This window comes from Limanda limanda, chromosome 9 (assembly GCF_963576545.1).
Source record: "Limanda limanda chromosome 9, fLimLim1.1, whole genome shotgun sequence".
Classification (NCBI taxonomy): Eukaryota; Metazoa; Chordata; class Actinopteri; order Pleuronectiformes; family Pleuronectidae; genus Limanda; species Limanda limanda.
In genome coordinates, this window is record NC_083644.1 from 15,853,778 (window position 1) to 15,879,576 (window position 25,799).

At 41.7% G+C, this 25,799-nt stretch overlaps 1 protein-coding gene across 1 annotated transcript; it reads left to right on the top strand.

Annotated features, from left to right (window-relative positions):
• The first annotated feature begins 1,208 nt into the window (after nucleotides 1-1,208).
• Nucleotides 1,209-25,246, top strand: ttc39a (tetratricopeptide repeat domain 39A). Its single transcript, XM_061078068.1, has 21 exons — nucleotides 1,209-1,261; nucleotides 2,874-2,924; nucleotides 3,124-3,174; nucleotides 3,452-3,505; nucleotides 10,615-10,719; nucleotides 15,320-15,451; nucleotides 16,165-16,205; nucleotides 16,298-16,365; nucleotides 16,483-16,547; nucleotides 16,664-16,763; nucleotides 17,391-17,456; nucleotides 17,754-17,862; nucleotides 17,959-18,026; nucleotides 18,111-18,170; nucleotides 20,228-20,389; nucleotides 20,928-21,019; nucleotides 21,418-21,538; nucleotides 22,582-22,693; nucleotides 22,868-22,982; nucleotides 23,234-23,350; nucleotides 23,490-25,246. The coding sequence occupies exons 1-21, from the start codon at nucleotides 1,209-1,211 to the stop codon at nucleotides 23,602-23,604; spliced, it is 1,857 nt and encodes a 618-aa protein (XP_060934051.1). The 3' UTR covers nucleotides 23,605-25,246.
• The last annotated feature ends 553 nt before the right edge of the window (nucleotides 25,247-25,799 follow it).

Sequence of the window (25,799 nt, forward strand, 5' to 3'; positions counted from 1 at the left end):
AATTGACTTTAATCTTAATTCAAAGGAGGACTTCACTGATTTTACACATCAACGTTGGTGTCCTCGTCAGAGAAAATAATTGGAGAATATTTTTCTTTGCTTGTACATTTCTACATTTCACAGGGAAGGTCCAGTTGAGAGGCATTGTTGGTAATTCAGTGTTCAGTTCTTTGGGGGTTACATATGTTATGTAAGACTAAAAGTCAGGATATGCTTCCGTTTTGATGATTTTACTTATTTTTTGGGAAATCTGTCTTTTGAAAGTCCCTTCACACAGAAGTGTGACACAGTGTTAAATCGCTCGACTCTTAAAGTTTAAATACTTATCAACAAAACTCAAAGTGCTCCTTGTGTAGAATAATTCAAATTATAATGTTGACAATCAAGTGTTGACAGTATTTGGAGATTAAATAATTATGATATCATAATTATTATATCATATTCAGTCCAAAAACGTCTGAATATCAGAATGATATATTTGCATGCAGAAATAAATCATTTGTAATCATTGGAAAGTCACCTTGAATACAGGTAATGCTCATGGTACACTCTTATTATCTCTTAACTTTTCCAAAATTGGTTGAAATTTGAAAGCGTATTCTTGACCTTGGCGGCAGCAGCTGAGGTAATGTCTTCTACCACGAGTCTGTCCATTGAGTGGCTGCTGGCGCTTTCAGTCCTGTCACATGATCTTCATCAGTGACTGGAATTTGTCCAGATGTCATGAACATGTCAAATCCTTTCATCTATGTTCACTGCTATTTCCTGCTTGGAAAAAAGAAAGATACAATACAAACTTTAAAGAAAACGATCAACTAATACAATAAATAATAAGTAAATAATTATAGGGATTGTTATTATCATTATGATTTATGTGTTCCATGTTTTTATTTACTTGTGTGTTTTCAAGACACGTGTAACTACAGTCTATGAGTTGTGAGAACATGGAGGGTGTTAGGACCTTGTTGCCTGCCTCTACATTCCCCTACATTTAAATAGGAGGCGCATTGAACCCTGATAATCAGAACGACTCACCTTTACAGCAGCAGCAGCAGCAGCAGCTCCTCTTCCTCTACCACCAGTGTCAGTGGGACCTTCTCCTCCTCCTCCTCCGGTCAGTGCGTCCATCCATGCCCGCTGTGCAGGCCTCCTCTGTCCGGGTGTAGGCTTCCTCTGTCCGGGACACTCTGCTGCTGCACCGCGGTGGAATGAGTTTTATCACCAAATGGAGACGCAGCGGGAAGAAAGATGACGGAAAGACGTGAGTCCCTGTCAGTACATGTCTGATTTCAGCAGTGAGGGGGTGGAGGAGACTTGTGCTGATGTGTAGAGCACATCATGTTCGGGACACACACACACACACACAGGGCAAGTTCCGTGTCTGAAACCTGACCTGTGGAGTTGATTCCTGTTTCTGTTGTGTCCACGGATCAGATGAGTCTGTCCATGTCACTGAAACAACAGCACGTGTCAACTTTTTACTTTCTTTCATCAGAAGGTGAAAGTCGTGTGTGACAGGCCTCAGTTTCTGTCCGAACCTGCAGCTTCTCACCTGTGTGGGTTCAGGATTGTGTTTCCTGAAAGTGATTCCATGACGTGTGTTGTTGCTGTGTGAAGCCTGTTAGACAACATTACAGTCGCAGTGTGGTTAAGCAGGAACACAGTGATGTGGCATCAGCCTCTGAGTTTAGATAATCTATATTTAAGTTTAGATTATGATGAGATTATTTTATACAGCCTCGGGAATCTAATATTATGTGTTGTATTAATGGACACTGTTGGATTCTGTTGTGGATCAAAGGGTGTAAAAATAACATAAAAAATTACGAAGTATAAAAGCCTCATCAAAGGAAAATTAGGGTCTTCTGAAAATGATGTACTTCCAACACCTCAGATTGGTGTTGTTGTCTCTTTAATTGTTCAATGGCGTCATTAGTCATCACAATTTAGACTACATGGTTTTGGACAATGTAGACTCCACTTTAAAGTTCAATGCCTCATCTCATTGGATAAGTTTGAATGTGTTAATTCCAACATTTCCAGAGAAATGTATGACACTGTATGACACTGAGTCCGAGTTCAGTCTCGAGTGTCCACAGTTCCAGTCAGACTCCTGGAATAATAGAGTCTGATTCCAGTCTGCGTCCAGTCCTCAGTTCCAAGTCATGACGTGTATCGAGAGCAAAGCGCACGCTTCAGCCTCTCAAGTCATCTTAACTGTTACTGATGACATGCAACTTGTGAACACACATGAATAATGTGACTGTGATAATGTAGCCCTGCATATCACACGCCTAATTAATAACCGCTAATAAAAACCAACAATATAAGGGAAGTCTCCAACTTCTGAGTCAAAATGCAGGTCAGTGCTCAAAGTCAAGTGTCATGAAAAAAGGAACTCAAGCTGGACTTATTATGAAATAATATTATATAGAAAATACACTAATATATCTTTATTGGGTTTTTACCTAATTCAACTGTGCAATAATACTTTTATATCTTTGCAATTGTAGTTTCATACAAGACATTTACTGCCCCCTTTGCTGCTGTAACATAGCAAATCTTCATATATTAGGGCCAATGTAGGATTAACAGATCTCCTCATATTGTGTTGCATAGTATCTTAATTTATAATATCACATTCCATCGTATCGTATCACATTGTATCTTTATTTTTAGCCTCCACTTATTTTTAGTGTTGTCTGTACTGGTAGTAGCAGTGTAGTAGTAACAGTAGAATCTGTACCTGGCCCTTTGAGTCCTCCTCGAATCTTCAGACCAGACTTCATCCCAGCTAACGTCCTCCTCCTCCTCTCACCATCATGAGATCCATTCATACATTCTCTCTAAGTTGACCTCTGACCTTTTCACAGGGATACTCAGAAGGCACAGGACATCCCTGACAGCCCCAACTCCCTAAACCAGTATGTTCACATTACACACAAACACACACATTCACACACACATTCATTCTTTCTTTCTTTGCAGTCGGGAACAATCAGCTGAGTCACAAAGAAAACAGCAACCCTGTCGTATTCTATTACAGATTTAATAACATGACAATAATAACATTTGTGAACATACTTTAAATTTTCTATGCTCACTGACTTTATTTCTTTTCAGGTTGTCCGTCATCAACAGTCCAGACCTGGATCCCATCCTCACAGACTTCAGGTAAGTGGCTGTAAACCACTGGAGGAGCCCACATTGAAGTAAATAAATGAAACAGATCTAATCAGAGGTACTGTTTCAGGTCTTATCTGGAGACAGATCCTCAATAATCAGTGCTGAGAAGGAAGTAGCCTGGGAGTGTTCACGTACAGTCTGAGTTTCTATGGCTCTCACTATCGTGTTGCTTAAACAAAAGCTTTCCTTTCAGCTGGATTTCATCCCCGGAGGTTTCCCTCTTTTCTCTAAACAGCCTCGATGTTTTTGTGTTCCTCTGTTTCAGGTTACAGCTGCCGAACAACAATGATGCTCCGGAACCTACAAATCCATCTAATGGGTAAGAGTGATTTAGAATATAGGACAAGATGTTGAACATCCCTTGTATGAAATCTCACTGATCGCAAAGTAAAAGCTCCTCCATCAATTCTTCTAAGTAATCTTCTCACGATTTGCTGTTCCCTCGTCATTGTGTAATCCAGCTCCTCTGTGAGTTGATGTGAACTTTACTTGACATATTAGTGACACGTTGAGTTAAAGGTCACAAGAAGGTCACTGCACCTCAACGCAGCTTCTCCCTGCTGTTCACTCCATTCATAATTCATACAGAGCGTGAAATCATCTCCCGACTCTCTCTGTCAACTTCTTACTCGGCGAGTGTGAACACAAACCTGTTGCTCGTTCAATTGTCTGCCGTTGCATTGTGTTTCAAGGCATGTAGAGAATTTATTGGCAGAGTTCGACCAATTTATCTGTTAGCCAATGAAATCTGTCGGATGTGAGACTTTCACAGACATATCGCTGACGACGTTGACATTTGACTGATAAACAAATTTTATTTGTATAGAATAATAGATGTCCATTTATTTTTAAATTTTACGTAACAACTGTTTTTCCCAATTCAAGTTCAATATTTATTAGGTTGTATAATATTTTTTTTATTAATAGTTATTTATATTAAAACTTTGTGATCAAGCTGTAAAACATAAAGCCTCGATACTTTCTTTGTCAAAAAGGTTTGATTAGGACATTTTAGGAATCATCAGGAATTTATTTTCTAAATACCTACATCGGCTTATTTATCGGTATCAGGATTTCCTATTATTAAAATCAGTAAAATCCATATTGGTCGCACTCTACCTATAGTTGTGCCTGTTTGAAATCTGAGGCAGGGAAAAAATAAATAGAGGTTAGAGTTGCTACTGTAAATCTAGCATCTGTACTTTAGAACTACAAATTTCAGTATTTGAACTTATTTATTTTGTCCCACACTACATACTGAACATGGTATTATGTGAGTGTGAACTAAGGGCACTGCTGAGGGGTTTCGCTCGACATGGAAGCTTTAGAGATTTACATATTATTAGATTAAGTCAAAAGAAAGAAGCCAAAGTCAGAATTATAAATGATTGTGCGGCCCGAGTTTGTTTGGTCGCTTAATCAAATTTCCTGCCATGAGGACGGCTACATATCATCTCCACCTGAAACTTCTCCTTCTGCCGGTCACAGCGCACATGAGAGATGGAGGCAACAACTGCATGTTTTTAAACATCTTTACAGTCCAGTGTAGAGACGGATGGATTTCCCCTCGTGTTCCTGTGGTTACAATTGTGTGTTCATGGAATACCATGGGGGAGAAAAGGACGAGACAAGCACTTAGACACGGTCACATGAGTGTGAGCTTTATGCTTTCCTGAAGCTCGCAGTGTTACTAATCGAGTGTGTATGTGCACATGTCTATCTGTAGTTGTGAGGGCCAATTTTGCTTCATTGTTGGGACATTTTGGCTGGACCTCACAATGTCAAAGGCTTGTTTGAGGGTTAAGAGATGGTAAGAGATGGAAACCAAGTTTCTAGATAATCTGTCATGTAGTGTTTGCATAGACCAGACAGGCAAACAGCTATGAAAACCTTGTCTGCCGAGGTAATGAGTGTCCTCACAACTATGGAAATACAAACACGCTACTGTACATGTCGTATTTCATTCTGCCTTGATAGAGGTAAATTATATTTGTGGTCAAGATCAATGTTCTGAGACAAAAATGAACATAGACCTCAATCAATCCAACTGACAATTAACAACATTCAGATTTTCTATATGTCAGAAAGCAACGATTGAAGACATCACCCTGGCCTTTAAAGGCACTTTTTTATTATTTTCTGACATTTTATAGACCAAACAATTAATTCATTCATTAAAATGTCAAAAAACGACCAGACCTATATATATATGTTACATGACCGTTCATTCCGGTTTACTTTGCTATAACTTCCAGGGCAAACAACGTATGACAAAGGAAAATCACGCAGTTAGCAAGTTAGCCATTTAGCCAGTTAGCCGTTTTTACCTTCCACTGTTTGTATTGGTCAATGGTAAAGGATCAGGATTATTCTTTACTGTTTGCTGCATAACGTGAATAAAACTTTAACACGTGACCTCATCCGTGAACATGATTTGCGCCTGAGTCACATCAGGTAGATTGTCGGCCAAGACCATGGTGTTGAAGACAGCAACTCCCATGATCCCTCACTTCCTGATTCTCACAACATCATCCAACACAGACCAGCTGAAGTTACATAATGTGCGTTTAATTAAGAAAACGGTCATTTGTTGAGGCCCTAATGAGGTTACTAGACAAAACACTTGAATGACACACAACAGGACTCACATGGGCTGATATAGCATTAAATTGACACATTTGTTCTGGGTGTTGAAACTAGGAATTAACCTTCGAGCACTTTTCTGACGAGGATTTCGCTTGAGCTCACTCTGATCTGCAGCTGAACTGAAACCTCTGTTTCCAAGAGATGTGCTGTAAACACACACACCGCCGAAAGCAGAGGGCTGACTGAGTGTTGAGCTGCTGCGTAGGACAGCCACACTGGCTTTGCGTTCATAATTCATTCATGCTTTCAGATCAGTTCTGGTTGTATCCACAGTTTCTGCTCGGCTGCGTCTATGTGTTGTGCCTCTGCTCCCTCTGCTCGCTGCAGGGCTCTGTCTCTGTCACTGCAGCAGATCGGACCACCTGAGATCCCACCGCACAGCAGCTCTCTCTCTTCTTCTCTCCATCTGCTTTTTCCGTGTTTCAACCTTAAGCAGAAGAGAAGCACGTGGTGGTCGTTGTGTGGGAAACGAAGGACGGTCTCGTAATTAACACACGACAAAAAGTTACATATCCTTCAGCTTTTCGTTTTTTTTACCCTTCTCCCGTTGTTTTGGCAGTTTCTCGTTAAAAAAAAATCCCCAAATATGAGTTGTGGACATGTAGCCCCTCCTCAGATTTAGTGTGTACCAATGAGAGCAGAGGCTGCAGTGTGTGTAGCATGAGGGTGATGATCGGAAGAGGTGTGTGTTTGTGTGTGTTCGTGTCTGTGTGTGTTAGCTGCAGCACAGATAGCCTGTGTATTCTCTTCCCATGTGTGGTAGTCATCCCAGTCTTATTAAGGGCTGCTTTTGCTACTGTGCCCTTCCTCCTCCTCCTCCTCACCCTCCCCCCTCTCTCGATTTCTCTCCTTCATTCTGTCCAGTCTCTCACTCTTTCCTCTTTCTCTCCTCCTCTCTCTCTCCCTCTCTCTCTCACACGCCTGCCTTCCTGCCGCTGCTTTCTGCCCTTGTTGCTGCTGCCACAGAGAGAGACACACACACCGTTACCCTTCTCTGCTGCGAAGGCCCTGCGCTCACATTCAGTTTGACATTTTTTCTTCTACGCACACAGACACACACACAGACACACACACAGACACACACAGACAAACACGCACTTTGCCGGATGAAAATGTCAGAAGAGGATGAGACTCTGTCGAACGGGTAAGACACTTTGGTACTGCTGCGTTTTGGGATGACGTCTTTTAGTCAGCCTCTCTAAGATCCTCTGTTTGTTTCTGCCTAGTTCCAATGATGTAAAGGGACTGTGTGTGTCTGCGTGTTTGTGTGTCTGTGTGTGCAGCTCTGACACTCAGGCATGTGGATGAACTTGCTCGGGCTATAATAATAACAGCGTTGATCAACTAATGCTTCGTCACTCTGGAACACACTCTCTCTCTCTCTCTCTCTCTCTCTCCCTCCGTGTGCGTGTGCTGTGCTTGCACGTTGGCTTGTAATGAGAACGTGCAGGAGTGTGTTTATGAATAGTGCGTGTGTGTTCTAAGTGGTGTTATCTGTGTGTGTGTGTGTGTGTGTGTGTGCGCTCATGTGCATTTGCCTGATAATGATTTACCCTATGCGAGTCGCTCTCTGGAGAAATAAACCCAGAATTTCAGACTCGCTGACGGAAAATTGAATTAAATTATGGGGACAATGTGTGGCATGCAGTCCGGAACCTCACAGACTCTCCTCATTGTCCCGGTTGTCATGCCTCGTCTCTCTTTCATAGTGTTGTCAATTATACCCTGGATGCAAAGGACAATGTCCCTGTCTTCTGTCCTCAAATTGTTTTGAAGGTGTCAGTAAATCTTGTCAGACGGGACCAGTTGAGTTGGTTGTCAGCTCAAAGAAAGACCACGCCAGCATACTGTAGTTATTACTATGAATTTTCCGATACTTATTATTGGTCCCTTCTGAGTACAAATAATTTGAACACCATCTCAGATATTTCTCTCGGTGATATGCACACGTTTGTCTTTGTTGGATGAGCTCCAAAACAACATCATTAGAGAAGGTTAGAGGCATTTATTATTTACTAGGTTGTACTTGTTTGATCAATGTAGGAAGTGATTAGACTCCAGCAGCAATGAACTTTTAAATAGGACTGAAAAATGATTTGTGTGAGGTCACGACTTGGTTGGTTGTAAGGTTGTGGTTACAGTAAAGCTTTGGTTAAGATAAGAGTTCGACTCAAGGTTTCACATTTGTTTATATTTTAGTTTTGTTGTTTTTACTTTTGTTTGTTAGTTTGTTAGTTTGTTAGCAGGGTTGCTCAGAAACTACTGAACACATTTCAATGGAATCTTGTGGAGGGGTGGAGCATGACTCGAGGAAGACCCCATTCTAAATTGGAGCAGGTCCGAATAAATGGACAGATCCAGGATTTTCTTTTTTCATTTACTGTAACATGGCGTTATAGGGTGTTAGACTTGGTGGAGGTATATGCGCTATCCGATTGCCTTTCTAGTTTGTTTATTTGGAAGGATTACCATGAAACTTAGTGGAGGGATGTGGTATTGGTCAGAGAAGAACCCAACACACTTTGGTCCAGATCCACATAAGAGGACAGATCCACTTTTTTTTTTGTTTACCAACATTTGTCCTTGATTTCTCAGAGAATAATCAATTGATCTGGATTTACAAACAATAAAAATTTGAAAGGAAACTGTATGAGTGTGTGTCCAATACAGCGCAGTTGCAAATTAAAATTTGGATCTAGTGAATTTAAATTTGGTTCCACAAGGGGACGGTTGGTCCTTGGTATAAACTTATTGGTTCAGAACATGAATGCGGTCAATGATAAATATGGTTTGAGTATCCAAAGACCAAACCCACATGTCTGTTTGTCTTTTCTTAGTAAGCTTGTTATTTGAGTTTAAGGTGGCAGGAGGCTGCACCTTCACAGAGAGGAAACAGAGGAAGCTCTGGTTGGATTAAGCCAGTGGCCATTGGGTGAAGACATGTAACTCTACAGCATTATCCTTAAAATCAATGATTTACTCTGTGTTACCTTGATTTCCTCCTGCCATTATTATAGGTCATATTATTGATGCTGTTTGTATTGTCTGTAGGCACTCAATTATAAAACAGCTATAGTAAATTAAATTTACAATCAAAAAATGATTGTTAATTGGTCAGTACACTGTTTGTTCAGCTAAAGACAGACGTACACGGAACATACATGTTGCTCTGACAGCTTATTGCTGTGCTGTAGTCAGGAAGCTCAGCTTGTTGCCAGTCATATGGTGAACACAGCAGTCACCTGCATGTCATTAAGCAGAGCTGCAGCAGCGAGTGTGTGCTCCTTTATGGTGGCAGGCAGCCGAGCTGATGGCATATGAGATTTTATAGCTCTTATCTGGCAGGAAGTTAATATCAATGATGTGGTTTGGTCACTGCTGTTACATGCATAAGCTGAAAATGTGTTTGCTCATATTCCTGATTTTTAATCTGATGTTTGCAGCCAACAACGTAAAGTCAACGGTTGTCATGCTTGTTCTCTGGAACACTACACTCGACTTTCAGTATGAAACCAAATAGAAACCTGCTTCCCTTCTCACAGAAACACATCTGTGAAGACCTTCAACAACAAGATGCAATGGTGCCATTTAAATAATAACATAAATAGCAAAGAAAGAATGAATGTATGAAAATTGACCATTTACGCCAATCATTTTTCCTGCTCATCCTGGTATCTTCAGCCTGAAACGAAGAATAAAAACAACACATTTAGACCCAGTGTCAGTAGCAGTGCGCTAGCCTTGTGACGGGGGAACAGTGCATAATTCTCAGTCATGTCTTGTGCTCAGTTTGGCCACACTATACACTTTGTCACGTGAGGGTCCTGTGCACCGTGGAAGGAAGTCAGAATACTGCTTCCACTTATCATCAATTATCAGCAGCTTACATAAAGACGCTGCACATTATTCATATCAGCAGCAGCATCTGTTCTTCACCTTTTAATAAATGTGTTTTTTAGAGAAGTCTATGGTTGTGTAACTACAGCAAACAACGCTGAAACACGCAATGTAATGCAAGCAGCAACAACACTGAGAGCAAAACGCTATCAGGAGCAGAGGTCCCTGTCTGACCCACTCTGCCTCTCCAGTGAAGTAGCAGCAGATTGGAGACGATTTAATAAAGACTAAATACATGAAGTGAGGTGTAAATGAAGATTCCTTCCCTCTGTTGAGGGTCAGTGTTTGGAGGCTGCCAATGATAACAGGGTCACTGCAGTAGAAACAGAGCAAAGCCAAATAAAGAGACTTGGGTCCTAGTACTGAGGCTTTTAACATGAGAGAAAACCCAGTTGAATATGTTTTTCTAATACATGAATGTATCTTCTCTCTATTGATTATAACTAGAATGGCACTCAGTAGAGCACATACTTGCACCAAGGCCCAACAGTCCCCTTATGAAACCACATCTAAATTCACTAGATCTGGGGGGTTTTCTCGATTTGAACCGTATTGCACATCTCAGTCTCCCCAAATATGTCTGATTAAGATTCATGAAATGCTGAAAGTCACCCAATCTCACACAAATTCTTGGCATCCACCTCCTGATCCGGATCCAGGTTCTTCCTTGGGTCGTGCTCTACCCTTCCTAGAAAATACAATTTTGCACAATCCTGCTGAAAAATAAGCAAACCCAGACAACACCTTACCCCCTTGGTGGAGGTGATAAGACAGATGCATCATAATGTCTAAGATCAGAAATGTGCTCATGCTAAACTAATCTGTCAACACCTTCTCCAGGTTCCACCCTCCTCATCCATGTCCTGTTTGTTTTGGTTTCTGCAGGGGCTCGAGGTCGGACCTGTCTCTGGCTCTGGAGGATTGTACAGCCGCCTTGGACCTGTTTCTCAGAAATGAGTTTGAGGAGGCGCAGACCCGGCTCAGAAGCAGGTAAGGAAACATGAACTGAACTATCTGATCTAATGTACTGTAGCTGCCGTGTCTTACCTGGGGTGGAGCTCCGATCTAACTGGGCCTCTATGCACAAACACAATGGATGTGCGAAGAGTTTCAGCAGGAAGCTGCAATCACACACACACACAACATTCAAATCAATGATGGCTGAATTCCATTCCGCTGCGTCAGCTCCACGACCCTGGTACTGCAGACTACCTCACCGCCATGGCTTTACTGGAGGCCACAGTCATTGCTACATGCTAAACTTAGTTAACGAAACTACCCTTGTTTTTGGGCCACTCCTTAACCCCACTTTCTTTTTTTCAGAGACAGTAAATAGATCTCCTGTCAGGCTCTACTTTCTTTTTAGTATTATTACTAGGGAAGTTTTAGATTTTAGCTTCAAGCTCAGATTTAATGACGCAGACGTTCGGTTTGTTCTGTCAGAACACCAATGACTCAAATAACCTTGGCTGTGTTTCTGGAGTTAGAGCCACCTTCACCCAAGGTTTAGTGTCGTTCCATCAGAGAGGAGTTAAACCTTCCTCAGGCGATCAAATCTAATAGATACTTACCATCATTTGTTACGTCAGGTGGTCAATTCCCCACTGTGAACATATTTTAATGAGGAGGACAGACTTTTTTACCACAGTATCCATCCATCCACCCACCTACCTACCCACTCATCCATCCACCCATCCACCCATCCACCCATCCATCCATCCATCCATCCATCCATCCATCCATCCATCCAAATGTACCTTTCCCTCTAGCTGCTCTGTCAGTCCAGTGGGTCAAGCTGCTGACGTCCACTTGAACGGACAATAGTTGCTATTCTGTTCATATTTGTAGCTGTTATGAGCCCAGATGTTTGGATTTGATACATTCTGTGGGACATATCTAGGATATCTGTCCATATTATTATCGTCTTAGTTGAGTGTCTTATTTAGGTGTGAAAGCACAACTCTCTTATCAAGTTGAGATGTGGCTCTTTTTTGTGTGGTTTGCACAAAACCCTGTAGCACCCACAACCCTCCTCTGCTCATACTTTGCAGCTGATGACCTGGAGTATCAAATTCACTCGTTATGTAAGATGTGTTGATCTCTGAGAGAGAGAGAGAGACTGAAAGGGATGTCTTGTAGTCAACAAATAACTCAGAGATGTGAAAACACACACACACAAACACACAGAGTTGTGTCCCCTAACCCTTACCGCTTACACTAACCTAAACCTAAACCTAGTCCTTACCTAAGCTCTTCTTCTATTTATGTCAAAGACAACTGATGCATATCCCAGCATGCACTTGAATGAAGACATGGTCAGCTATTGCAGGGTTAATGCCTAACTAAGCAGTGTGACTGCAGGAAGAGACAGGCAACATACTTTTTTCCCACAGGAGGTGTGGCACTGGGACCATCTTTCAGTTTTCCACTGATTTAACACTGAATTATTGGCTGTCACTTTCAGAACCTTGTTACATTGTCAGGTTATTGATAAAGGAGAAGAAGCTGAGGTGAAGCTGTTACTCAGGGAGTACAGCATGCCAGCCTCTTATGGCAATTGAGCATTGGAAATACACCAGGGGTGCTGTACTCTCTTGTAGGGACGATAAAATTCTTTGAGGGAAGTGTAGCAGTTTTAAATGCTTGTTTTCAACTGGCCTTGTCATGCTTGATTTCTGTTTTACAAGCTGCTGGCTCACTTTGATATTTCTGACCAGAGGATCTGTAGACTGAGAAACTGCGTGCATGAGTATCAGCCAGCGATAAATAGATCTATTACCTGAACTGTCTCTTTAAACCTCTGCTGTATTATAGGATTTACATAATTGCGTTTCTCCCCCTCTCCAACATTGTAGAAACATGTCTGCTAAAGTAACAGTCAAGTGGTTTTAGGTGTTTCTTTTTCTCTCAAATCACAGAGGTATCAAACAGCCAGCTTAGTTTTATTTGCCAGCTCTCTGTTTAAACATGCCACCAGACAAAGTACAGCCAAGACTGCGCAATCTTATTCTTCAACTCACGCTTTCATGATGCATTACACACAGCCGCAGCAGGGAGTGGCCACAGGAGGTGTTTGCTAGATGAATAGCTGTATGACCTAAGATACAGGAACTGAGCAGATTCTTGGTAAAATAATGTGACGTGATAAGCAAACACTCAAAGGTTAATTTTTTTTTTTAATATAATTTCAAAATGGAGTTGCTTCTTTGACTTTGATTCTGTGTCATTTATTACAATCAAACCACAAGGACATAATTATTTAGAAAGAAAGTAATAAACAGTTTGGTGTATTGTTCCTGCCATTGCTGCACAGCCTTATTGTTAATAGCACGTCCAGAACTGAATACAAGGCGTGCACAGACATGTGTCTGGGATAACCCAACACAGTTCCTCCTCATATTGTGATGAAAACATGAGGGAGACGTGTGATCAAAAGGAAGGAGGCCGTCGTATCTCAGAGATCTCAGATAATGCTGACTTACTGGTCTCTGAATGCTGCCACGGAATATTTGGAATTCCCAACGAAGTTAAGCACAGCTACGAGTGTTTCAATTGATCTCACAGCTCCGGCGTCACAGTGAATAAGCCTGACGCAGCCGGCGAATCTGTACCTCTGTCTTCTCTGACTGTCGTCTGTTGCTTCCTGTTTGTTACTGAAGTCTCCTTATGAAACCACATTTTAATTCAGTAGAACCAGTTTGTAAATATCAGTCCCCTAAACATGCCTGATTTCTTTCATCAAGACTCTTTCTCGCATTGTTTCAGCAAGAACTGGAACTGCCCCCTGAGCCGCAGCCTCACCAAAATTCATTGGGTTCTTCTTCGGCTCATGCCCCAGCCCTCCACAAACTTTCATGGAACTCGGTTGTTTTTGCATAGTCCTGCTAAAAGTCCAACTAACGCAGATTCATAATAATTGCTTGGTGGAGGCAATTATATATGCTAGAAAAAAATAACTTGATTCCTCAATCATACTGGATTGATTTCATTTGTCTTAAAGTCACGTGCACCACGTTCTGCTTCTTTTTCTCTATAATGAACATATTCAATTTAAAAATCTTTTATAATAACAGTAGATCATGATTTAGATTTGGTGTCCTGTCTCTGTGGGTTGTTAGAGGTTTGTTTCCATGACCGAGCTGGTCACATGAGTCAGTGTGTGGCGAACAACAAAGAATTGTCAGCTATGCCAACAAACGACATTCCTCTCCACACACCTCCACCTTTATGTGCATGCTAAAATTACTCTGTCTTGTACTTGAGGGTGTGTGTTTACAATAAATAGCTCAATACAAAATATAAAAAAATCTGCTTTTAGGCCAACAAGGCAGTTTGTATCGCCCATTTTACATTAATGCCAAAGGTTTTTGATTAGTAAGTGATTAGGTCTCATAATGGTTTAGAACTGGAGCGACAGGCTTCTCTAACTGGAACAACAAGTACAACTACTGGAAAAATGCGGCTGTCATCAGACGCACTTTTACTCAATCACTTTGTACCCGGCTCTTGTTGAGCAAAGGGTGTGACGTGACACACATGACAACCATAGGTATAAATAGCTTTTACTGTCATCTCTGCAGTGGCGTGGCTTTAGTTCTCTAAGTTTTCAATTCACACTGCTTTCGTTAGTAAGTTGATTATAAGAAAATAAAACTTTTCATGTTCTGTGCCCACGTTGTTCCGTCTGTCTGAAGAAGAGCGCTTGGCTCGACATGTCAGGGAATACTCACAATACTTCAGTAAAAGTACAAATAAATGGACAAGTAAATATAAATGAAACATTAACTTTTCTTTGAAATACTTAAAAATAAAACTACTTGCAGAGAGCAGCCTAATCACTAATGTAATGGTCTATTTCATCTGTACGTAAAGCAATGATCTAATGTTATACTCTAAATACATCATTAACTGTGCCTGCTGTATATTTTCTTTAATATAAAAATAATACAGACTGTCATAATAATAAGGAATGCTGCATATAAATGAATGGCTGAGTCTCAGCCGTGGCCTCTTCCAAATAATTGTAGGTGTAACTCATTGCAATGTTAAACTGTAATGCAGTAGAAAGTACAGAATGTACAGACAGGAGTACCTGAAAGTACATCTACTTCAGTTAAGTGCAGAAACATGAAAAATGTACTTAAGCACAGAAATGAAGTAAATGTACTTTATTACATCCCACCACTGCATTTATGTTTATTTCTCAACACTATCTTTAGTTCAGCATCTGTTTATTTCTCATGTGATGTTTACGTCTACTACACTTTATGATCATGTTGCTCCATCTCTCGATCTCTGGTTAAATGACTTCTGCTGTGTGACTCTTAAATCAGAATCAGTATCGGGGTTTATTTACAAGTAGGTTTACACCTACAAGGTTTTTGCTTTGGTGTGTTTGTGCAACGTTAGTATGAAAATATATATACAAAACACTTCCTTGTTTCACCAAATGTTCTTCTCCCGTTGTCATCATTTCTCTCATCACAACAGCGGAGCATCTTTTTTGACTGTATCGTTTAAAATCTATCACTCCCTGTTTCATTTACTGAAAATTAAAAATATAAATATTGTGCTTTGTCATTTGTCGCAGAACCAAAGACAGCATGTACCACGCTCTGACCTACGCCACGATCCTAGAGATGCAGGCCATGATGACCTTTGACCCCCAACACATCCTGACAGCAGGAAACACCATGAAGGAGGCCCAGGCTATCTGTCAGCGGTGAGACTTCCCTTCAGCACCACAGTGAAATAATGTACAGACGAACAGTTCCTCTCAGTATCAGTTCCTTCAGTAGCTGCAGACGAGAGGTTTGTCTTTTAAAAGCTGTGTACGAGCTTTAGTAAAGCAATCACAAAGTACATTTTCCTTTAGGTGATAAAAGGTGATTGATCTGCTTTATCTTTTGAGCATGCATTAATAACATCAAACTGTTGATCCTTTATTTAACCAGGAAGATCCCATTGAGATGCAGCATTTCTTCTGCCAGTGCAGCAAATAAAATAGGACGAGTTTCATATATAAATACAACCAGGGACAGATAACACCAAAAACCCTAGAACACAGCATACAGACAAAAGCACAGAAGACACACAGACACAGCTGCTGACCCACAGAATGTCACACCTGCCTGTCACAGTTTGTTTTTGTGCCACTGAGAGAGTCTGGACCCACAGGAGATCTAATTAGCCCGACATGACAAACCTGCACTCGACTCTTTCTCTGCAGGTTTATTTTCATTGTTGTGACTGTTAATGCCCAGTCAGCAGACTCAGCACCTTATGGGAACTTCATCCTACAGCAGCGCAGCATCCTGGAAAAAGGCTGAGTCACTGATGCGCCCAGGAAACGAGAGCAGAGCATCACTGCTGAGAATCCTTAAGATTTTCAAATCCACTGATGCCCGCTGATGGTTTTCTGTTTTGTGCTTTCAGGCAACGCAAGAAGTCGAGCTTCTCCAAAACCTTTACGGAAGGTCAGTAAAGGAAATGTGCTGCAATCAGTTACAACCTTCATGCCGCAATTTCCATTGTGCTTCACGTGGGTAACTTGTCATTTTCCCCTCAGAGGAACTCCATGCTGAAGTGTGCTACGCCGAGTGTCTCCTGCAGAGGGCAGCACTCACTTTCCTACAGGTCAGGAAAAGTTCTTGACACAGACCAACCACCACTGCACTGAAAACAGCCATCATTGATAAATCAACAGTATGTGTTATTGCAACTCACTCCCCCCCCCCCCCCCCCGTTCTACAGGATGAAAACATGATCAGTTTCATTAAAGGAGGAATCAAAGTGAGGAACAGCTACCAGACATACAAGTGAGAAACTAAACTCCAGAGTGTTTATTCCCGCTTTCTAATTCAAATTTCTATCTTCGCGGTTACCTGGTTACCTGGCTGAACACATTCTCCCTCTCTTCACCTCTACCTTACAGAGAGCTTCACACAGTCCTCCAGTCCCCTGGCTACACTCATGGTGACAACCACGGCCATTTCGAGGGTGGTGTTAAACTTGGAGTGGGAGCCTTTAATCTAGTAAGTAGAAAGCTTTATGGGGCATTGACGGATTAATGGACTAATGGACCAGTGTGTTTGCATTGCATTTTTCACGATATTAAAGCTGCTCATAATTAAACTGAAACACATCCAGAGCAAAAGATAAACATATATATATATATATATATATATAGAAAGACAGCTTCATTCATGTGGCACTTAATGATATATTTTTGATTATTGCCAAATTATGGGCCTCTTCTACTTGTTTGTTCATTTATGAGCATCTAAGCCATTAAAAATATTCTTTCCATGCAAAGACGTTATCGTTAGATCAGAGTGTACAAAACAAAATTTCAGAACTTGCTGTTTCAAGTGTAGTTTTGCCATTAAAGTCATTTGTTTGGTTCTGTAAGAGGAAGTCACCGATGCTTGCTCACCGTGGGAACTGTAGGTTTTCTAAAAAAATGTTGTAAACTCCTGACCTTACCGTGTAAAGTATAATTTGGCACTATCTGCAAGTATAACTGAAATTTATTTTTTATTACACTTTGTACAGTACATACAGGAAATTCAAGGTAATTTTTGTAGAAACACTTGGTGTTGTAATGATAAAGAAAGGATCCTGTTTGCCTGCAGCTAAACTGTCACTTCCTCTCCCTGCAGATGATTTCCATGTTGCCCGCTCGGACACTGAAGCTGCTGGAGTTTGTGGGTGTCTCTGGTAACAAGGTAGGTTCTGTAGATGGTGGAAATGAGTAAGCTATGGTAAAACTCTTCTAGCATCGTGTGTGAATGACTGTACAATTCTTCCAACTTAGTTGTTTGTTGTAAAGTAAGATTCAAGCTTTTGACACATTTAGTTTGTGCAATCACTTTACAAAATAAGCTGAAAAACATGACATCATATTCAGACAATGGGTTTTGTTTGTACAGTCTCAAGGGGTCGTCTGACATGATCTCGACACGGAAAACTTAAATATCTTGCTTAGCCTGCATAGAACAACTTGTGTGTGTTTGTCCATGCAGGAGTTCGGTCTGCAGGAGCTTCAGGACGGCTGCGCAGAGAGCACATTCAGGTCCTTCCTCTGTAACATGCTGCTGCTCTGTTATCACACCTTCATGAGCTTCATACTTGGTGAGCAGTGACACACATGCACACACGCATGTACACACACAGACACATACACACATACACAGCTGTGGCTAACCACAGTTCGTGTTTCTCGTGCAGGAACTGGAGAAGGAGATGTTGAAGATGCAGAGAAACTGCTACAGCCTTATCTCAAAAAATATCCCACGGTTTGTCAGAGTTTTTTTTTTACTTTACCAAATTATTTGAAGTATCATGTTTCACAACTCATTGTTGACCGTTTTTTCTCACAGGGATCCATCTTCTTGTTCTTCGCTGGTCGAATAGAAGAGATCAAGGGGAACCTGGATGCTGTGAGTCCACCAACACATACACACACATCACCACCATCATGAATCCTTCCTGTGAAAACTGCTTAATTTTATACTTCATGTTATTAGAACGTTGTCAGAGTTTCTTATATCTGTGGTCAGTTAATTTTGTTTTTTTTATTTGAATTTGAAAGCAGGGTTCTGTTCACTGTATGAGTAATTTGTTAGAAAAAGACGTAGTGGCTAATGCATTTTCATCCTTGTTGGTCATAATAATTGTATGGATGACTTTATAATATACCAGTTGTTTTAAAACCAAGTGTAATGGGTGTGAATCTTTATTAGTGATGTGCCATCACAGATTTCCGTTACGATCCGATACAAAGTAAAACCAAGTGGTGTTGGTTTGATGATACCAATAAGATACTTTGTAAAAAGGATGTATTGATATTTTTGTATCGATCCGCCCACCACTAATATTAATCTGTGAAGTGAATATCCATAGACATATGAAACAACAATACTTTTCAAGAATCACAAACAGTGGCGGTTCGTCATACAGGGCGCTGGGGCGCCGCCCACCCTACAATTTTGAGATGAAAAAAAAAAAAAAAATGACATGTCAAAAAACATTATATATCAAATAATTTAATAAGAAATGTACTGTTTTAAAGCGTTAAATGTGTGCCGGAGACCGTAAGCCCCTGTCAAAAACCACTTAATATATTATATTTGGTAATATATTTGCCATTCATTATCACTGAGAGAGAAGCCACTCCTCCCTGTGGGCGCCGGGCAAGTGGAAGTCTATGGAAGCCAACAAAAGGGGCAGGAACATTTGAGCAAGGACAGCTTTTCAATGGCGGATGACAGTTCGAGCCATGGGCGCACTCGATTGCGCCTACAGCCAATGAAAGGGTTTCTTATACATCATGCTGACAGGACTGTCCAATCAGAGACCTTATCACTGATCTACAGGAGCTGCATAGTTAGCAGATACTTTTAATCTGCACGGAGGTGCAGCTCCGGTCCCGGAGCACTGAGTGAGACAGGTAGAGGACAGACACTGGACAGATAGAATCATTGTTGTTTACTGTGTCGTGTGTGTAGTTTTATCGATCAGTAATAATCAGCTGAAATTTTTAACCACATGTTAACGTGCATGGGGACGTGCTCCTCCGGGACCGGGACCGGAGCACCTCCCGGAGCACCGGAGCACCTCCCCGGGGACCGTGACCGTCCCCGGGGACGTCCCGGCGACCGGAGCACCTCCCGGAGCACCGGAGCACCTCCCCAGGTGCACCTCCCTCCGGTGCTCCGGAGACCGGGACGTCCCCGGGGACGACCCGGGGACGACCCGGTCTCCGACCCGGTCTCCGACCGGGGACCGGGACCGGGACCGGAGCACCGGAGCACCTCCCCGGGGACCGGGACGTCCCCGGGGACGTCCGGACCGGAGCACAGGACCGGAGCACCCCGGAGTTTTTTTTCTCTCATTGCGGTGGGCTATTTAAACCGCGCCGCCCAAGTGCGCCCCCCCCCAAAAAAATTTCACCAGCCGCCACTGATCACAAACAAGTCGTCGCAAGATTTGTTAGATGGGCACATAATGTAATTACCAAATTCAAAAGACTACATTCTAATAGTGTACATCTGCATTTATTTCATGAAATTAACATATTGGTTTATAAACCCTGAGTTTAGGTTGTCAATCATCATTGATGGATCCACCCATCATCTATGTTGTTTATCCTTTGGGGGTCACGGGGAGGTGGAGCCAATCCCAGCTGCTATGGGGCAAGAGGCGCATAGGTTGGGAGCAAATCACAGGGCCACCATACAGAGACAAACACCCAGTCACTCTCACATTCACAACTACAGTCAATTTAGAGTTTCAAATAAACTCAACCCAAACCTGCATGTGTTTGGACTGTGGGAGGATGTCGTAAGAGACCCACACAAACACAGGCAGAACCTACATTCATTCATTTATAACACAGGTGGTATTACGCTAAGTCGTGTGAAAAATCTATGATTATTCATTGTGTCACCATATGAACAGTGAATCATGATCCAGACGGTTTCATGTGTGTTTCCAGGCTGTCGATCGTTTCCAGGAGTGCTGTGAGGCTCAGCAGCAGTGGAAGCAGTTTCACCACATGTGCTACTGGGAGCTGATGTGGTGCTACACGTACAAGAGGAACTGGAAGATGGCTTACTTCTACGCTGACCTGCTCAGCAAGGAGAACTCGTGGTCTAAGGTGGGCGGTCACAGATGTTCAGGCTAATGCTGAGTTAATCATGTCTAATTGTGGTTTCTTTTTGTCAGCCTTTCACAAAATAAGAGCATCAACCGGATTTTCAGCTCTTATCTGGAGTTTTTACTAGGGGGTTGGTAGGACAATCATCTGGAGAAAGTCCGGAGCCTGTCACTCGGACATTTGCTTTCTCACATACGGTCCCTCTGACCATTATCTGGGGTTCAGTGCATGCGTGAAAGCAGCAATACAGTATTTCCAGCTTGGCCACTTTTCTGCAAGTTAGGCGCTCTCTGTCTAAACTGGCAACAACAGCACACAAGGAGGATTCTGTTAAATGTCTGTTAATGATAAATACATTATAATTCAGCTTCTAGTGGCTTAAAATAACTCACATCATAAAACTCAATAATGAGAGTAAATTTGGGTTCTGGCTCTGACTCCAAATTCCACACAGTAGTAGTTTTATTTTTCTCTGTTCATCTCATTTGAAAAGGAGAGACAACTTTGCAGTAGTAATCACCTTTTTTCCACTCCTCAGGCTACCTATGCGTATATGAAAGCAGCCTACCTTAGCATGATGACGGAGGATGATTGTCTAACCTTCGGGGAGACTGCGTTGACTCTGTTCAGGTACGAACTGAGAGCAAAGACACGCCTGAAGCTAGTCACAGTATCCACAGGCAACCAGAGATGATTCATTGTGACGGTAACATTTCTATAATGTCAACATCGCCTCTTGTAGGAAGAGAATTTTGTCTTTTGGAGGTAACATGAGTTCATATAAAAAGGAGAAAAAAAGCCTATTTTGTATAAAGGAAATAAGCTAACAATGGATTTTCGTCTTATGCTGGTGCCAAGCTACGCAAGCTCTTTTATTGATGGTGAACTGCTGCACAAGTGCTCTAGTAAATCAGAATTTGACAATATAAAGTGACGATGCAAACAGACATAATGTGTCACGTGTTATCTCTTGTTTACAGTTAGTCATCATGAGTGTGAATTTAATTGTATATTGTATTATTTTTCAGGCAAGTTCCAGAACTAAAGCAGAAAATAGCCGGCAAGTCTTTACCAACGGAGAAGTTTGCGATCAGGAAAGCCCGTCGCTATCTCGTAGATAACCCTATTCCTCTTCCTGCCCCTCCATTGGTCAGTACTGGATGATTTCATTTTTTTTCACAGTTTTTACATGGCAATAGACTGGGTTTATATAGCTTTCGAAGTGCTTTACAGTACAAGTCACATTCACACATTCACACATTCATTCACATGCTTCTACAAACAGCGTTTTTTCTATCACGCACCATTTACTCATGGACGGCACAGCTGTCAGGAGCAGCATCTGGGATTCAGCATGTGGGCCGGGGGGGGCCGGGGATCGAACCACCAACCATCTATTTATAGGAACGACACACTATACCTGCTGACTCACAGCTGCCTGTGTGTTGTGTTATCACATTAGGGAGATTATGTAGTTTTGTTTCATGCAGACTTTGCCCTATAAGAAGCTATGCAGGCCTCCCCATTAACCTGGTGGTTGACCAATCAGAACAGACCTACCACCTCTCATGGATCAGGTAGCAGATGCTGTGATTATACTATTTGCTTTGTAACAGACATTGAAACAGAACTAATGCTCATTGACCATATTGTGACATTTCCCAAGTCTGGAATCCAGCTAAGGTCCCTCAGAAAGAGTTTTTTCTGTGTAAAACATATGTCCCCTGGGTCCGTGTGCTGAGAGGCGCAGCTTTCTGACCTTATCATTCTGCCACAGTTTGAGTTGCTGAGTTGTTACCACGTGCTTTACAAGTTAAAAATGAGCAAACCGATATCAAGATCACACAGCAATAGAGCACAAATACAGATATAAAACATTGTTACAGATGAGAAAGAGTAAAAACAAGGTAAAAGTAAAAATGTGGAATATGGCCAAAATGGCCACTAAATGCAAAAAAGCAGGCTTCCTGTTGCGTTTTTCAAATTGCACCAATAGACTTTTTCTTTGTCTGGTCATGATACACATGTGTATTGATTTTTGTGAAGATCTCAGGTTACATCCGGGCGCATAAGGTGTCTAAAGTGTAGAAGCTCTAAAGTGTACAAATGTGTGAGGCCAGAACAGGCCTAGGAAGGCACCAATAATATAATAATAAATTCTTACATTTTATGTGTATTTTTGTGTTGTGTAGGAGATGATGTACATATGGAATGGCTACACGGTCATTGGAAAACACAAAGACCTGACGGAGGGCATGCTGAAAACACTGGATGAGGCACAAGCTCAACTCGAGAACAGCCAAAGTATTCAAAATTATTTACTACATTCTCAAAAATCTTTCTAATAAATAAAAATGTCATAGTCATTTATCATTTTCTCTTCTTTAATACTAATAAGGTGCGATGGATTTCATTTATTGTAGCTGCTTTTTCCATAACTGTTATTATCTCCTCCCTGTCCTGTTGTGTGTTTGTCAGGGAGTGAGTTCTCCATGGACGATCAGTGTCTGCTCAGCCTACTGAGGGGCTTGTGTCTCAAACACCTGGGGCACCAGGACGAGGCCGAACACTACTTTACCCTGGTCCTTTGCAAGTACGTGTCTCTCAGTTTCATACACAGACATGTACAGACAATATATAGAAACATAATCCAACCAGAAACACACATATGCCCCAGTTTCTGTGAGGTGCCATCTCCAATTAGCGTGATCATAGCGATTGTGCATACTCTGATTAGTAAAGGCAGTTCTGTTTTGATTAACGTGAAGCACAAGAATTGTATTGTTGACCCTGCTTTTATGAGCCACACATAATGTAACCACTGAGTTTTGAAATTGTTTGCAGTGAGACTCAGATCAAATATGACCACTACCTGGTTCCCAATGCGCTGCTGGAGCACGGCCTGCTGTTACTGGAGAAGGGCAGAAAAGATGAAGCGATCAAACTACTAGAAGCAGCAAAGTAAGTCTTTTAAACGCCACACACACATATTCAAGCCGCAACATGCCACACCCAATCCTGTTTGTGGTTTTCAATAAGTCTTACAGCATCACTTTAGTTGTCACTATACTTGTCATTGACTCTTCTTTGTCTGTTTCAGGCAAAATTACAAAAACTACTCGATGGAATCTCGGACCCACTTCCGTATTCAGGCCGCTCTGCACAAGGCCAAGGGGGCCGCGGAAAACGGCATCAACGTTCCCTCCAGCCCATAACAGACAGAGGAGGGCACACAAGAGCAGCTCTCTGTCTCTGCAGTCCCACAATGCAACACATACTCCTGCCCATCCAGGCAGGCATTTGTGTTTTTCATCAGGAGGACATTCTTATGTTTTCTTGTGTGTGCCACCCTCAGGGGCGACTGCAGCTCTCTGTGTTGCCCTGACCCGTTTAGCCGGGTTCTATGTGCTCTCTTCAAGAGCTTCGTATATTATGATGAAACTCATTTCCTCGTCTGATTTGAAATTGAAACAAGTTGAGAAATGTGCCTATATTTAAGAAACATTGCTTCAAGCAGGCTTATTAGTCCGCTACTGTGGCTAACTATCAGGAGCGCTCTAGGGTAGAAAACAAGGCTGTGTTTGTGTAGTACGTGCTGCAGAGGGCCTCCTCTCGTACCCCTGGATAAGAATGTGCCAAATTCAGGGTGATGTTGGTGTGGACCCTAATGGAGCCAGATTATCAGAGGGCCCACTTTTAATTACTGACACTAACTCCACCTGGACAGCAGCACCATTTGGCTGCTACAAAGAAATCCTACTTTTTTAATTTAATGTAAATGAGTGATTATTGATAAATTGACCTGACTAGATGGGAGATGACACATCATTATGTGTTGACACCAGTTATCATCTTATGTTACTCGCCAAATATTCCATGAAAACTACGAGACTGTTTTGTACATTTGATAAATGTTTGTTGTCAGGGTTCCGATTTTTGATGACCTTCATTAACACTACATATTCTTAGGTTCTTTGTGTTTCTAACTGCAAATGGAAATTTTATTGTTTATTCCAAGTTTTCCTCCTTTCCTCGAAACAAACGTAAACACTGAAAGACAAAAAAGTACAATCCTGTTGTATTTAGAGTCACGTGTAATGGTTCTTGCAAAAAGCTTTGTAAATCAGCAGGCTGTACAATCTCTCCATAGTTGTAAAACAATGCCTATCAGACTTGAAGCGGAGAGTTCTTCTTTACATCTATACACTGTATATGGCATCGTTTACACAAATTGTCCTGTTTCAAGAGGACAGATTAATGTGTCTTTTAGAAAGGCAGACTCCCTCATTTTCTCCTCCTGTTGTGTGGGACAGATTCCAACAGCACTTGAGCTTGAACAAACGGGCCATTCACACCGAGCGGCGAGGGACTGCGTGCTTGTCTGCCTGTAGCCTCCCTTCAGTGGGTGAAGAAGCTCTGAATGGCAATTACCACAGTCGTCCTGCTTTGTGAACCCCCTCCGCTGCTCATGTATCTGCCATGCTCGGCCAGAACCACCAATTGAAAGACTTGGACATCATAACCACAGTTCTCTGTCAAATAATAATGATAATAATAATCTGTACAGGAACAAGTACTTGTAATGATTGAAATGATAAAACAAAGACAGATGACCTCTACATGTGCTGGTGCTGAGGTTATTTGATGGGCGAGAAAAACCCAGAAACTCACCATGTCTCAAGTGCTGGAATTAGAGCAGCGCTGATTTATTTATGATCAGTGCAAAGTGTGGGATTCAAGACGATGACTGGGAGTCAGTTTTAATATTTTTAATGGTGGAGGAAATGTATTCTTATTACTATTTCAACAACAGTTGCTCTCTGTAATATTCAAATAACATATTGTATTTTCTACTAATCAGGCTTTTGTGTCCTTTTCCTCTCTTTGGTTTTACTTGTGTTGCTGTAAGAAACAACTAAGTTTGGTGGGAAAAAGGAAGCTGACGATCAGCATAATCCACTGGGCTCAGCTACTCCTGAGTAGAATGACATTCCTGTATATACTGAATGATTCTATTGTAATTCAACATGCCATGTTGGTGAGCAACTAAAGAGCACATCCCACTCTGTGTTATCTGTTTTGTTTTGGGTCACGTGTGCACCACAAACAAAAACACAATGTGCAATGTTTAGATTTTAAATGTACAGATCAAGAGGGGCAGCGCCTGCATCAGCCTGCAAAACCTCAGTGATCTAATTCATAGGAAAGGAAGTCAGCTCTTCCTGATGACATGCAAGGCGATGGCAGCCAGACAGAGGAAACACAGAGGAGTGAGCACATCATGATAAGTTCACCAGAAAGAGAAAGAGTCGCTGATCACGCCGCGTGTTTCAAAAAATGACAAATAATGAGTCGAACTCGCAAATAAAGCCTCGGATTCATCGATTTGAACTCTTGTGTTTATGTTTTT